The sequence below is a fragment of the Saccopteryx bilineata genome, chromosome 1, assembly GCF_036850765.1.
Source record: "Saccopteryx bilineata isolate mSacBil1 chromosome 1, mSacBil1_pri_phased_curated, whole genome shotgun sequence".
Lineage (NCBI taxonomy): Eukaryota > Metazoa > Chordata > Mammalia > Chiroptera > Emballonuridae > Saccopteryx > Saccopteryx bilineata.
In genome coordinates, this window is record NC_089490.1 from 107,952,676 (window position 1) to 107,968,633 (window position 15,958).

The 15,958-nt window shown below is 40.3% G+C and overlaps 1 protein-coding gene across 5 annotated transcripts in view; it reads left to right on the forward strand.

The window, feature by feature from the left end:
• The window catches only part of RIC8B (RIC8 guanine nucleotide exchange factor B), a 110,323-nt gene that overhangs the window by 66,145 nt on the left and 28,220 nt on the right, over nucleotides 1-15,958 (forward strand). For all 5 annotated transcript variants that reach the window (XR_010729539.1, XR_010729540.1, XM_066263606.1 and 2 more), the window contains exon 7: nucleotides 2,160-2,304. Coding sequence is in view for 3 of the 5 variants with exons in the window: in XM_066263606.1 (XP_066119703.1) it covers nucleotides 2,160-2,304 (145 nt within the window). In the remaining 2 variants the exon portion in view is untranslated. The remainder of the gene's footprint in view (nucleotides 1-2,159; nucleotides 2,305-15,958) is intronic.

Here is a 15,958-nt window from a genome sequence, read left to right on the forward strand (position 1 = left end):
CAGTCAGGAAATATTGCCTATTATATGCCAGGCACTGAGAACAGTAAACAAAGCAGAAAGAAATATCTGCTCCAAAGTCCCACTGACTCTTGTGGAAGAAGACAGGCAGTAAAGAAATAAAGATGTACTGTGTCAGGTAGTGATAAATGCTACAAGGGAAATTAAAGTTGGGGCAGGTGGGCAAAAAGAGAATGCTATCTATTAGCTATGTAGGTGATCAAGAAATGTCTTCCTATAAGAGACATTTAAATGGAGACCTCAAGGGTGTAGGGGGATAAGCTGTATAAGTTTCTAGAAAAAGAGTTTCTGGGCAGAGGGGGCAGTAAATGGAAAGACCATGAAGCAGGAAAGTGCTTGGTGTGGCAATCAATAGTGTAGGTGAGAAGTATTGGTAGCTCAGATTTGGTAATACTAGAGGACATAGTGAGAAGTGGTTGGATTGTGGGCATATTTAAAGGTAGAGCCAAAATAATTTGCTGATGAATTGGATGTATGTGTGAGAGGAGTCGAGGATATTTCAAAGTTTTTGTACCAAACAGCTGGAAGAATGGACTTGCCACTTGATGAGACAGAAAACTATAGAAGAGACAGCTTTGCTGGGAGCATCAAGAGTTCTGTTTAGGATGTGCTAAACTTGAGAGGCCTATAAAAATCTGGAGGTCAGGGAAGAAATCAAGATGAAGATGTAATTTCAGGAGCCATCAGTCTACAGAGACCACATTGCACCATAAAACTATATGAGATCACCAATAGAATGAGTGAAAATAGTGAAGAAATGTTGCCCAAGAACTTAACCTTTAAATATTCCAAGACTCAGAAAACAGGAGAGAAAAGAATCAGTAGAAGAGACTGAGATTTATAAACCAGAAGAGATAAGAGGAGAACCAGAAGAGGAGGGGTTTGAGTGGGTGAATAGGTGACTGAATGAGCAAACAGGCAAAAACCAAGCAAATTTACCTAATCCTTCTGAGGCTCAGTCTATAAAATAGGGATGGCGGTGCCTGACCTCTGGTGGCGCAGTGGATAAAGCGTCGACCTGGAAATGCTGAGGTCGCCGGTTCAAAACCCTGGCTTGCCTGGTCAAGGCACATATGGGAGTTGATGCTTCCAGCTCCTCCCCCCTGTCTCTCTCTCCTCTCTGTCTCTCTCTCTCCTCTCTAAAATGAATAAATAAAAGTAAAAAATAAAAAAAATAAAAAATAGGGATGGCGGTGATGTTACTACTTTCTTTGCAAGGTTACTGTGAGGATTGATTATAGAGAATATATTAATATTATCACAGCAACTAGCACATAGGAAGTAACAATTTATAGCCTTTTTATTTTTAAGCTGGAGAGAGAAGGTGGGGGGGGGACAGACAGGTACAGACAGGAAGGGAGAGATGGGAAGCATCAATTCTTAGTTGCGGCTCTTTGTTTGTTCATTGATTGGCTTCTCATATGTGCCTTGACTAGGAGGCTATAGCTGAGCCAGTAACTCCTTGCTCAAGCCAGCGACCTTGGGGTCATGTTTATGATCCCACACTCAGGCTGGCGACCCCATGCTCAAGCTGGTGAGCCTGCCCTCATGTCACGTGAGTCAGCAACCTCAGAGTTTCGAACCAGGGCCCTCAAGAGTCCCATGCTGACATTCTCGCTCTGTCTACTGCGCCACCACCTGGTTAGGCTATATAACCATTTTTATTATAAAATAAAAACGTGAAAACAAAGTATGGATTTTTTTTTCTTTAGTAAATAGAAAATGCTTCAGGAATTAAGAGAAAAATTAGTATGAGTCAGGGTATTAAGGAAGCCTCCATGGAAGAAAGAGAAGCTCGACCCAGACTTTAAAATGGGTTTTGATAGGGGAAAGCAGAGGCACTCCAGGCACTATGATGAGTAAAAGTTCAGGAATGGATTTGAGTATCATGCTGGTACAGTGAAGAGATATTTCTCTCCAAGTGAAATTTCATTACAGGCACAATCTTATTTCAGGTTTGTTTTTTTTGTTGTTGTTTAGCTTTATTTCACTTGGAAGCAAACCTACTTATTTTTTAAATGTTTTCTTCTAGTCTTACAAAACAGCCCAGTAGACATTACAAGACTGGCCAGTTTCACGGTGTCATCCTCGCTTGCTCTAGTACCCACAGTTGATGATGGTTTTTGCATTTGTACCATTAGGTTTTACCACCACTGAGGGATGTGACAAATCGACCTGAAGTTGGCTCAACTGTGAGAAATAAGCTGGTGCGCCTCATGACACATGTTGATCTTGGAGTCAAACAGATTGCTGCTGAATTCCTTTTTGTCCTTTGCAAGGAGAGAGGTAGGTTAAACTCTCCTTGCCCTCTACTTTTTTATTTTTCTGAGGGAATGGGAGAAACCTTTCTGATAGTAGTAGCCATATCATTCTACTCTTTTCAGAGGTTACTCTGTTCTATTAGAGACCTATGAGAATATTAAAAGTAATAATTAAAAACACTTTCTATGTGCTTCTGAATTCACTGGGCCATGCATACACACTATCAAAAACACATTTCAACTCTGCCTTCTGTATCCTTAACCCAGACTTTTTAATCTTGATGAGTCAGGACCTGGATCCATTATGAAAAATCTGCTTTAATTCAGGTGCTGCAATTTTGATAACCAGACAAAGACCTGCATTAGTTCCCCTTTTTAATTCCTCTTGGCATTAAAGCTATAGAAGCTTTGGTTTGCTCACTAAGTTTTTTGGTCAGTAAATTGTTATGGAATGTGAGCTATATAATATACTAAATGGAAGTACCCTTGAGATAAGGTAAGAAATTTATACTACAATGTAATAAATACTATTTTATAAATATATATATATAAAGTGATTATCTTCTGAGATACATCTAACAATTAAATGTTTCCTAAAATTTTATGGGTTATTTACTCAGCAAAAGGCAAGTTCTCCAAACAAGACTTTGTTATTCTAATATTCTTACCTATTTCTTCATCTCCTAGTTTATAAATGTACGCCAAACCGCTGCTCACGAGCCACATGCGGCTCTTTGGCCCCTTGAGTGTGGCTCTTCCACAAAATACCACATGTGGGCGCAACCTCGATAAGGAATGTACCTACCTATATAGTTTAAGTTTAAAAAATTTGGCTCTCAGAAGAAATTTCAATCATTGTACTGTTGATATTTGGCTCTGTTGACTAATGAGTTTGCCGGCCACTGTTAAAAGTCCTATCTAAGCAGATTTATATTCCATTCTTTATAGTACACCAGTTTTATGAGATAGATTAATTTGAGGTAGAAAATTTCACTCCTCTCAAAATCTTGAGTCAGTTAAATTCTTTTTTTCTATTCCAGCTTTATCAAAGTGTAATCAACAAATAAAATTGTATATATTTAAAGTACAAAACATGATGATTTGATATACACATTATTGTGAAATCATTACCACAGTCAGGTTAATACATGCACTACCTCACATGGTTACAATATGTGTGTGTTGAGAACACTTAAGATTTACTCTCTTACGGCCTGGAACACAGAGGACCCAGGTTCGAAACCCAAGGTCACAGGCTTGAGCGCGGACTCATCCAACTTGAGCACACTTGAGCAAGGGTTCACTGGCTTGGCTGGAGCGCCCCCCCCCCATCAATGCATATATGAGAAAGCAATCAATGAACAACTAAAGTGCTGCAACTATAAGTTAATGCTTCTCATCTCTCTCCCTTCCTGTCTATCCCTCTCTCTGTCTTTCACTCTGTCTCTCTCGCTAAAAAAAAAAAAAGATTTACTCTCTTAGCACATTTCAAGTGTACAGGGTTAACTATAGTCACCATGCTGTACATTAGATCCCTAGGACTTATTCATATTATAATCGAAGACTTGTACTCTTTGACCAGCATTTCGCCTTTCCCATATCTCCTACTCTACCCTCTGGTAACCACCATTGTACTCTGGTTCTGTGAGATTCTGGATTTTTTTTTGAGATTCCACATATAGGCCCTGGCCAGTGGCTCAGTGGATAGAGCATTGGCCCAGTGTATGGATGTTCCGGGTTCGATTCCCAGTCAGAGCACACAGGAGAAGCAACCATCTGCTTTCCTCTTCCTCCCGCTCTTTCCCATCTCCCCCCTTTTCCCCTTCTTCCCCTTCCTCCCCATCTTCTCCTCCTTCCTCCCATCCTCCTTCCCCCTCGTTCCCTTCCTCTCCACCTTCTCCTCCTTCTCCCCCTCTTCCCCTTTTCCCCTCTCTTCCCCTTCCCCTCCCTCTTCCCCCTTTCCCTTCTTCCCTTCCTGCAGCCAATGGTTCCATCGAGGGTTGGCCCTGGGCACTGAGGATAGCTTGGTTGGTCTAAGTGTGTCAGCCTCAGGCGCTAAAGATAGCTTGGTACTCCAGCATCAGCCCAAGACCAAGTTGCCACGTGGATCCCGGTCAGGACACATGCAGGAATCTATCTCACTATTTCCCCTCCTCTCACTTAAAAAAAAGAAATATTCTACATATAAGTGAGATCATACAGTATCTGGCTTATTCACTTCACATAATATCCTCTAGGTTTATCCATGTAGTCGCAAATAGCACAATTTCCTTTGTCAAGGCTGGATCATTACATTACATATGTATGTGTGTATGTATATATACCACATCTTTTTTATTCATTCCTCTCTTGATGGACACTTAGCTCGTTTCCATATCTTGGCTATTGTAAGTAAACAATGCTGCAGTGAACATGGAAGTGCAGATATTTCACAGTGAAACTGATTTCATTTCCTTTGGAAATATACCCAGTAGTTGGATTCCTGGATGATATGGTAGTTTTATTTTTAAGTTTTTTGAGGAATCTCCATACTGTCTTCCATAGTGGCTGCACCAGTTTATATTCCCAGCAAGAGTGCACAAGGAATTTCTTTTCCACCACATCCTCAGCACCACTGTCTTTTGTCTTTTTGATAAAAGCTATCCTAATAGGTGTGAGTTGATCTCTCATTGTAGTTTTGATTTACATTTCCCTGATGATTAGTGATGTTGAACACCTTTTCTATGTCTTCCTTGGGAAAATGCCTATTCAGGTTCTTTGCCCACTTATAATTGAGTTACAGTTAACCCTTGAACAACATGAGGGTTTAGGGATGCTAACCCACATCTAACTTTGACTCCCCAAAAACTTAACTACTAGTAGTTTACTGTTAACGGGAATATAAGCAATCAACATATTTTACATATTTATTATATACTACATATATTCTTACAAAAAAGTAAGCTAAAGAAAAGAAAATGCTAAGAAAAATCATAAGAAGGAGAAAATATTTTTATAGTTCTGTACTTATTGAAAAAAATCTGCAAATAAATGGACTCACATGCACAGTTCAAACTTGTGTTGTTCAGGGTCAACTGTATTTGCTTTTTTGCTATTGAGTTTTATCAATTGAATCTTTTTTGTTTTTTTGACTGAGACAGAGCCAGAGAGAGGGACAGATAGGGACAGACAGACAGGAAGGGAGAGAGATGAAAAGCATCAGTTCTTTGTTGCAGCTCCTTAGTTGTTCAGTGATTGCTTTCTCATATGTACCTTGACTGGGGGGCTACGGCAAAGTAAGTGACACTTTGCTAAAGCCAGCGACCTTTGGGCTCAAGCCAGCAACCATGGAGTTATGTCTATGCTCCCACGCTCAAGCCAGCAACCCCATGCTCAAGCTGGATGAGCCCACGCTCAAGCTGACGACCTCAGGGTTTTGAACCTGAGTCCTCCATGTCCCAGTCCGACGCTATATCCACTGCGCCACCGCCTGGTGCGGCTGTATCAATTGAATCTTAAACTTAACTTCTAACTGACCCAACCACTTCAGTTCCTATTAGATGGTATATTAGTAATATAATTAAGTCAATATCATAATGATGATAATAGCAGCTGTTGTGTATTGAGGTATTATATGCCCAATGTCTTATGCCATAATCCCATTTAATTTTCATAAAGACCCTCTAAGATCAATATTATTATTATTTCAATGTCAGAAAGGTACTTAAGAGCTTTTCAGTAACTTATCCAAGGTTACAAGGTTGCTTAGGGTTGAAGCCCAAATTTGAGTTTTATCATTGAGTTCTGCCATATTCTTTCTCATAACAATTATCTCCAACTATTGTCATAGATAGTTATTTAAAATCTGCTCTTTTAATCCCTGACCAGATAGCTCAGTTGATTAGAGCGTCGTCCGGAAATGCAGAAGTTGCCAGATCGATCCCCGGTCAGGACACATACAGGAACAGATCTTTGTTTCTGTTGTGTGTGCACTCTCTTGCTCTCTCCCTTCCTCTCTCTCTAAAATCAATCAATAAAAATTTTTAAATAAAAATAAATAAAATCTCTTTTAACCAATTCACCTTTTTCATGACTTTGAAAAAAAGATTGATAAATCTTAGAAATAAGCCTTGCATATAATCTGAAAATACTGGCTGAATTTAATCAATTTTTCTGAGATCAGAAATTAGCTATTTTTTAAAGTATAATTATGTGGATATATATACACACATAAATCTAACACACACACATATATATGTATTCATTTAAAAAGGTTTATCAAAATATACACCAAAATATTATCCATTGTTAGCTACCTCTGAATAGTAGGATGACTTATTTTTAGTGCTCTGTATTTTGTAATTTTTTTCTACAATGAACATGCATTTCTTGTGTTACTTCTTTAAAAATGTTACTAAATGGGGGAAAATACAGTTTATTTTCTCTATAATTACATATCTAAATCTAGTTACAACAGCATATCTAAATGCTGTTGAGTTGGTGAATGTCATAGCAAATATAGTATATATGCATTTATAAAGGAGTTGTTCATTGTTTTTCATTTGAAATGGTTAGCTTTGTTCCTACCTTGGACACAATTTTGTGTTTCATAGTCCTAACTTTGAGCCCAAAGCCAAACCCATATAAGCAAAATTCTATCTTTTTTGTTTGACCTTTAACAATTCATATATACTAATCTGCTTTTTCTTCCAATTTGATTTTAAGTTTAGTAGATTTATTCTTCTGTAATAAAAATTTATTCATTTAATAAATACTTTTTGAGCTAGACCCTGGGAATACAGGGGTATGTATGTAAGATAAATAAGGTCTCTGCCCTCATAGTATTTACTTTCTTGTCAAAGGTTATAACTCAAATGCCTACAAGTGCCAGGCTGGTAATAAAAGTAAGTGAAATGGACTGGACATAAAGTGATAAGTGAAAACTGACACTTAGTTCATTGTTGGGGAGATGGTGGGTTGGGACAGGGGAAGAGGGGTGTGGGGGGAACTGGAGAGAGAGAGGACATTGCTGCTATTAGCTCCGACTGATTATTACCATGAAGGGACATGTAGCCCAGTGTCACTAGATCTTACAGATTTTTCCAAGAGAAGCCAGCACTCTGGATTTTTACGTAAAATCTCCCAGTTTTTAAATGCTTTCAATTAATTCTAATTTTAAAACATTCTGGGGGAAAAAAAAGGTTGTAGTCCACAATCAACTTATAAAAAGTCACCGGATTTGGAAATTTGAATCGTTTTTGGAAGCAGTCTGTATCAAAATGAAATAAGTTTAAAATAATTTTGTGACTGAACTCCCCTCTTAAGGATATTCAAAACTGTATGAAAGTAAAAGTGCCATCATCAAGTCTCAAAAGTCAGATTACTCAGTAGAAAAAACAAACAGCCATCAGATTGGGTTACGAACACAGAAACTAGAGTAAGAAGGAAAATGGAAATGGAGTGAGATACAAAGGGCAAACTTTTATGGAATACTTGGCACAGAAAGAACTAAATGTCCTCAGTACCCTTCTCTGCCAAGCCAAACTGTATCTCCAACTGATAGTGACCCACAAGTTAACTTGTGCTCATGCCACTAACTTATTTTGTGGAGACCTGACAAATCTAAACTTTTATACCTGCCCTGCAAAGTATATACTTCTAAAGGGGGCCTAATGTTAGGCCTTACATGGTTCGATAAAAGAAAATAATTTTGTACAACTCCCTGCTTTTGTGGGGTCCCTGCCTTTAACACAGTTATGCCTTCCCCGTGTGTACTAGGCATTATAGTAGGGGCTGAATTGCAGAGATAAATAAGGCTGGAAATCCCTCGGCCTATACCCACAAAGCTTTATAAACTTAACTTTTGTTCCATTCTCTCTCTCCAAGCCACAGGGGCCTCTTTGGCTCATAGCTAAACAATATCCCTTTGCTATTGATCTTTTTTCTTCCTGTCTTCTCAGAAGGCTCACTCCATCAGTTGTTACCCTTTATTCTTTTGTTTTTTAACTCTCCCTATGTTTTCCTCAACCTATATGCATCTTCATGTCACTGTCCATCACATCTTAGCATTTTGAAAGATAAACCTGCTTTTCTTTTCAGTGCCTTACTACCCACTCTGGTTTCCACTTGCTCCCAGCCAGGCTTTCCATTACCGTTCCCTACCCCCAGAGCCCATTGAAAATGCTCTGTGAGGTCACAGGTTAACTCACAAATTATGCAGTAGATATTTTTTAACCTTTATCTTACATTTCTCGTAACAGCTCTGTTTCTATGCTACCACACACACCTAGATTTTCTTTGACCTACCTCTCTCTCTGGCTCTTCTTTTCAGTCTGGTTTTCTCGCTCTTGTCTTTGCCCACATTTTATTGCCACTGTTTTTGTTTTGTTTTGTTTTGTTTTGTTTTCTGAAGCTGGAAACGGGGAGAGACAGTCAGACTCCCGCCTGCGGCCGACCGGGATCCACCCGGCACGCCCACCAGGGGCGAGGCCCTGCCCACCAGGGGGCGATGCTCTGCCCCTCCGGGGCATCACTCTGCCGAGACCAGAGCCACTCCAGTGCCCGGGGCAGAGGGCAAGGAGCCATCCCCAGTGCCCGGGCCATCTTTGCTCCAATGGAGCCTTGGCTGTGGGAGGGGAAGAGAGAGACAGAGAGGAAGGGGGGGGGGTGTGGAGAAGCAAATGGGCGCTTCTCCTATGTGCCCTGGCCAGGAATCGAACCCGGGTCCCCCGCATGCCAGGCCAACGCTCTACCGCTGAGCCAACTGGCCAGGGCCTGCCAATGTTCTTTAGAGTTCTTTTGAGTTCTTTTCTGTTCTCTTTTTACATTGCTCCCTGAGTGATCTCATCCTCTCCCTTGACTTCTGCTTCAGCCTATTTGCTGGGGAATCCCAAATCTAAGTGTTACTTAATAAACTATTAAAGTAGTCATCTGTCTCTCTGTGTCTGGTCAGGTTTTCTTCAATTTGTCTTGCAGTTGGCTAACAGAGGGATTGTTCTAAAAATACAATCTTATCATTACCTCTTATAAGACTTCTAGTGACTCCTTGTTACCTGCATGGTAGAATCCAGATTTTTTCCCTCCATTCCTACCTCTACAGTGTGTTCTTAATCATATTGAGTTCTTTATTCTTGCCTAAATTTACGGTACCATTTCTTGGCATATGCTTATGACTTAGCAGATGCTGTTCCTTTTGTGTGGAATACCTTTCCCACATCTTTGTTTCACTGTGAGTTTTGTTTATCCTTGAAAATGAGGTTAAGCATCATCTCTGTGAAGATATCTCTGATCATCAAGGGCAGAGTTCATCATTCTCTCCCTTGTATCAGTTTTACTTATCTCTGTTTTTAATACTTGCCACATTTGCTATGCTGTAACTCTTTATTTGTTGAACTTTCATTCTAGACATTAGTTTCTTTAGGTCAGAGATTGCCTTCTTCATCTTTGGGTCCCTAGCAGTTAATAAAGTACCTTACAGATAGTAGGTGCTCCATTAGCATTTAATGAAAGAACAAACATTTGTGCTCTATGAATTCACTGTGGTGACTACAGGGTGGACAAAAGTAGGTTTACAGTTGTGAGTACATGAAAGTTTATTCTTGTATTATTTATTAATTATTATATTATTTTTCATACGAACAACTATAAATCTACTTTTCCCCCACACTGTACATTGCCTTGTGGATTTCTGCATGTAAAGGAATAATTTCAGTGCACTGTGGTAAGTACAATAAGAGGAAGTGCCAGGTTACTGTGGAAGCTTGGAAAAGGGAATGATGGGGTGGTATGGAGAAGGTCAAAGAAAGTGTTCAGAGGACAGAGAAACGGGAAACAGCCTTGTCATTCATGTACAGGAAAGAAACCAGTTCAAGGTGTGGGGAAATACAATGTGTAGGAGTAATTAGATGAGTTTGGAAGAGAAGGTAGAGGCCAGAAAATGAAGAACATGTTGGGTCTTGCTTTAGAACTTGAGATTCAGCCTTTTTTTTTTCTTTTTCTTTCTTTCTTTCTTTCTTTTTGTGTGTGTGTGTGTGTGTGTGTGTGTGTGTGTGTGTGTGTGTGTGTGTGTGACAGAGAGAGGGGGGAGGATAGATAGGGACAGACAAGAAGGGAGAGAAAAAAAAAAGAAAAGAAAAAAGGGAGAGAAATGAGAAGCATCAGTTCTTCGTTGCAGCACCTTAGTTGTTCATTAATTGCTTTCTCATATGAGCCGTGACCGAGGGTACAGCAGAGCAGATGACCTCTTGCTCAAGCCAGCGACCTTGGGCTCAAGCCAGCAACCATGGGGTCACTCTATGATCCTACGCTCAAGCCAGCGACCCCACACTCAAGCTGGATGAGCCCGTGCTCAAGCCAGTGACCACAGGGTTTCAGACCTGACCTGGATCCTCTGTGTCCCAGTCTGATGCTCTATCCACTGCGCCACTGCCTGGTCAGGCTTGAGCTTCAGCCTTTAGGGGAGAAATTAGAAGTTTTATGTAGGAAGATGGTAACATTGTATTTTTGCTTTATGAAGATGTATCAGGCAGTTGTGTGGAGGGATGTGAGACTGGAAATAGGGAGGGTATTTAGAGGAAGCTAGTATAGGATTTCTAAACGTTGCAGTATTTGGAAGGAAAAGTTTATAAGTCTTTCTGTGTATCAGAGAAGGGGTAGTGGTCTCAGGGTAGAATATGGCTATATCATTCTTTTTTCCTGGTAAAAGAGCAAAAGCTGTCTCTCATAGAGTGTGATAAAAGCCATGTTTGTGTAAGCAGTAATGAATGCCTTGACCACCAGTGCAGCTCTGCCTTGGCAGCGTTCTGCTGTTTGCTTTCCTCTGCTCATCGTGGCCTCTAGCATCTTGATAAAGTAATGCTGACATAGTTCTTGCCACTTTCTGACCGAATGCTATTTGTTTCACTTCTGCAGCAGTTTCACCAACCTGTATCAGTGGTCACTATGACAAAAAACACATGTATATGTTCCTTTTTCTTTTAAGGACCACCAGAATATCTTTTCTTTGCCTTAGCTGCTTACCTTACCATCCAAGTTCAGTCCATTTTCCTTTTTACTACATTCCCAGTATCAAACAGGATGTTATATGGTGTATTTGAAAATAGATGAAAAAGTAACTATAAATACTCTACCAAATATAGCAGATCCTTTAGCACCATGGAGTTGAACGGTTCCAACCACTGGAGCTGTCAAAAATCAGTGCATACTTTAAGTCAGCCCTTCACATGCACATTCCCAACCAGAGATTGAAAAGACAGTATGTCCATCAGAACTTCACAAGGGAAGTTCTCACTGTGAGGATTTTATAGTCCATTTGTCTTTCCACCCCAAACCCCATTGTAATTATTTTATGCTATTAACAAAAGTTCACTTGATTTTAAAACAATGGGTTATAACCTCATCTATTTTGAAGGCAAGGTGTGTCTCAAATTGTCTTTGTAATTCAGTGGTAGTCAACCTGGTCCCTACCGCCCACTAGTGGACATTCCAGCTTTCATGGTGGGTGGTAGCAGAGTAACCAAAGGATAAATAAAAAGATAGATTTAACTACAGTAAGTTGTTTTATAAAGATTTATTCTGCCAAACTTAGCGAAAATCCAACATAAAGTACTTGGTAAATAATTATTATTATATGCTTTAACTTGCTGTAACTCTGCTTTATAAATTTTATAATTCCCTACTTTATAAATTACCATTACTGTGGAACCGGTGGGCGGGTAGAAAATTTTACTAACAGAGATACAAAAGTGGGCGGTAGGAATAAAAAGGTTGACTACTTGCAACAGAGAGTTGGTATATAATGTTTGTTCCAGTGAATGAGCAGTAAGCGTTATTTTCATAAAAGTGCTAGGGTTGTTTTGTTTTCTGTTTTTTCTATTAATTGGCTTCCAGGAGGATATTCTACATGAGAAAGCAGGTCATTTAGTGTTCTATTTACTTCTTTTTAACCTATTTTGGACTTTGATAAACTGAATTTTTAAAACATTTTCATCTTTAGCCATTATAAGTGGTTATTTACATTTTGTGTCTTTTATTGTTATTTTGTTTTTAGGTATATTCATTTAAACCATTTATTCATATCTCACTTTAGACTTTCACAATTTCAGTGAATATTTCTATTTTGGACCACTAAACATCCTTATTTATTAAAAACAAAACCTACTGTGTTCTTGGGATATATTCCTGAAAGTGGGCTAGCTGGGTCAAAAGAGAGTTCAATTTTTAATTTTTTGAGGAATCTCCATACTGTTTTCCACAGTGGCTGCACCAGTCTGCATTCCCACCAGCGGTGCAGGAGGGTTCCCTTTTCTCCACATTCTCACCAGCACCTATTGTGTGTTGTTTTGTTGATGAGCGCCATTCTGACAGGTGTGAGGTGGTATCTCATTGTGGTTTTAATTTGAATTTCTCTAATGATTAGTGATGTTGTGCATTTTTTCATATGCCTATTGGCCATCTGTATGTTCTCTTTGGAGAAGTGTCTATTCATTTTTTTTGCCCTTTTTTTTTTTTTACAGAGACAGAGAGTGAGTCAGAGAGAGGGATAGGCAGGGACAGACAGACAGGAACGGAGAGATGAGAAGCTTCAATTATTAGTTTTTTGTTGCGCATTGTGACACCTTAGTTGTTCATTGATTGCTTTCTCATATATTCCTTGACTGCGGGCCTTCAGCAGACGAAGTAACCCCTTGCTCGAGCCAGCGACCTTGGGTCCAAGCTGATGAGTTTTTGCTCAAACCAGAGAGCCCGCGCTCAAGCTGGCGACCTCAGGGTCTCGAACCTGGATCCTCAGCACCCAGTCTGATGCTCTATTCACTGCGCCACCGCCTGGTCAGGCTCTTTTGCCTTTTTTTTATTGGATTGTTTAACTTCCTGGTGTTTAGTTTTACAAGTTCTGTATAAATTTTGGTTATTAACCCCTTATCAGATGTATTGTCGAATATATTCTCCCATTGTGTAGTTTGTCTTTTTATTCTGTTCTTATTGTCTTTAGCTGTGCAAAAGCATTTTAGTTTACACTGTTTCAAAAGGAGAAATGCACCCCCATGTTTATGGCAGCATTGTTCACAATAGCGAAGATCTGGAATCAGCCCAAGTGTCCGTCAGCGGACGAGTGGATTAAAAAGCTGTGGTACATTTTACAATGGAATACTATGGGGCCATGAAAAAGAGGGAAATCTTACCTTTTGTGACAACATGGATGGACCTGGAAACTATTATGTTAAGTGAAATAAGCCAGACAGAAAAAGAAAAATATCATATGACCTCATTCATTTGAGGAATCCAATTAACATTGTAAACTGAGGAACGGAATTGAGACAGAGGAGAGATCAAAAGGACCAGAGGGCCTGACCTGTGGTGGCGCAGTGGATAAAGCGTCAACCTGGAAATGCTGAGGTTGCTGGTTCGAAACCCTGGGCTTGCCTGGTCAAGGCACAAATGGGAGTTGATGCTTCCAGCTCCTACCCCCTTCTCTCTCTCTCTTTCTCTCTCTCCTCTCTCTCCCTCTCTGTCTCTCTCTCTCCTCTCTAAAAATAAATAAATAAAATAAAAAAATTTTAAACAAACAAAAAAAAGGACCAGAGGGAAGGGGGATGATAGGGTGGAATAAACCTGAAGGGAAGGGGGGAGGGCGCTATGGAGAGGGGGGCAAGGGAGATGTTGAGGGGAATATGGGGGGGGGATGCATTCGGGGCAACACTAGAATCTATGTAAATACAATAAATTAAAATCAATTAAAAAAAAGAAAAATAAATAAAAATAAAACCTATCAGAAATGCTTATCAGTGCCATGTGGATTCAGATTTATGATCTTTTGGCATCAGTGACTTTGTGTCATTAAGGTCATACCTGACTCCATGAATATTAAAAATACCTATATGCACTGGATATTCACTTTCCCTAATAACTATTAAGAATTCATTAATTTATCTAAACCACTTCATCTTGTGGAGGTACTGATGGCAAGAGAGAATATATCAGATTTATTCAGAGGGCTTTCAAATTATACCACCATGATCTCTCATTAAGTTCTAATATGCTTTTATTGAGCTTCCACTGAGAATTATTACCAAAGAAACCATAGTTATCAATGGGTTTTTTTAATTGATCTTAGAGAGGAAGAGACAGACAGACATCGATTTGTTATTCAACTTATTCATACATTCATTGGTTGAGTCTTGTATGTACCCTGACTCGTGATGGAACCCATAACCTTGGCATATCAGGACAATGCTCTAACCAACTGAGCTGTCTGGCCAGGACACCAGTAGGTTGTTGTAAGGTAGCAAATAGTTGAAACCTTATTTAATCTACTTTATTATTAATCCATGTTTCCTTTTGCACAAGTTTCATCAGCTTGATATATTCTTTGAAATCAGGCCTTTCTTTTGATTTCAGTGTCAAGGCAGGTACCCTGTAGTTCAGGTGTTTGAAAATTTAATGAACAACTGTCCTGGACTATTTATCCTATCTAGGCCTTTCATGATTTCATGCTCTTATCATATATCTCCCCTTTACATACCCACCCATTTCCCCATCCACTGCCCCTTTCAAGTTCACAAAGTCATTTGGGGGGGGGGTACTTTTTTGAAATTAGAAGTGGGGAAGCAGTCAAGACAGACTCCCGCATACGCCTGACCAGGATCTACCTGGCGTACCCACCAGAGGGCGATGCTGTGCCCATCTGAGGTGTTGCTCCATTGCGGCCGGAGCCATTCTAGCGCCTGAGGCAGAGGCCATGGAGCTGTCCTCAGTGCCCGGGCAAACTTTGCTCCAATGGAGCCTTGACTGAGGGGGTAGGATAGAAGAGAGAGATAAAGAGAGAAAAGAGAGGGGGAAGGGTGGAGAAGCAGATGGGCGCTTCTCCTGTGTGCCTTGACCAGGAATCGAACCCAGGACTTCAACACACCAGGCCGACGCACTACCGCTGAGCCAACCGGCCAGGGCCTCTAAAGTCATTTTAATTGGCCTCCTCTGAATCTTCTCCAGCTTTATTGTCTTTTTTTGAAGCTAGTGATCTGAATTAAAATAGTATTTCAGGTGTATATTTTACTAAGGCTTTACACATATAAGAGTGTTATGTGTTGTTTCCTTAGTTGTCTTTAGGTTGCCACTTTTTGAAAGGTTAAGTAAATTTTGCCCATTTTTATCTTTTGATTGAGTACTTTAATGTTCACCTGGAAATTGTACCTAAAAAAAAAAAAGAGCTCCTAAATAAAGCTGCTAGTGATTGCTCAGTATCTTCCGTAAAGGTACTGAGAAATCATATACACAAAGAAAAATTCCTACAGTGCAGGGTTTCCCTGAAAGAGTAGTATGTGTCTCCTTCCCTTAGAACTAATCATCTTACATTGATGACAAGCAAGGCAGTACTTACAGAGGAACTGCACCAAATGCTTCATTGGGGCTTGTTTGGGTTAAGAAAGGCAAAAATAGGCCCTGGCCGGTTGGCTCAGCGGTAGAGCGTCGGCCTGGCGTGCGGGGGACCCGGGTTCGATTCCCAGCCAGGGCACATAGGAGAAGCGCTCATTTGCTTCTCCACCCCCACCCCCTCCTTCCTCTCTGTCTCTCTATTCCCCTCCCGCAGCCAAGGCTCCATTGGAGCAAAGATGGCCCAGGCGCTGGGGATGGCTCCTTGACCTCTGCCCCAGGCGCTGGAGTGGCTCTGGTCGCAGCAGAGCAACGCCCCGGAGGGGCAGAGC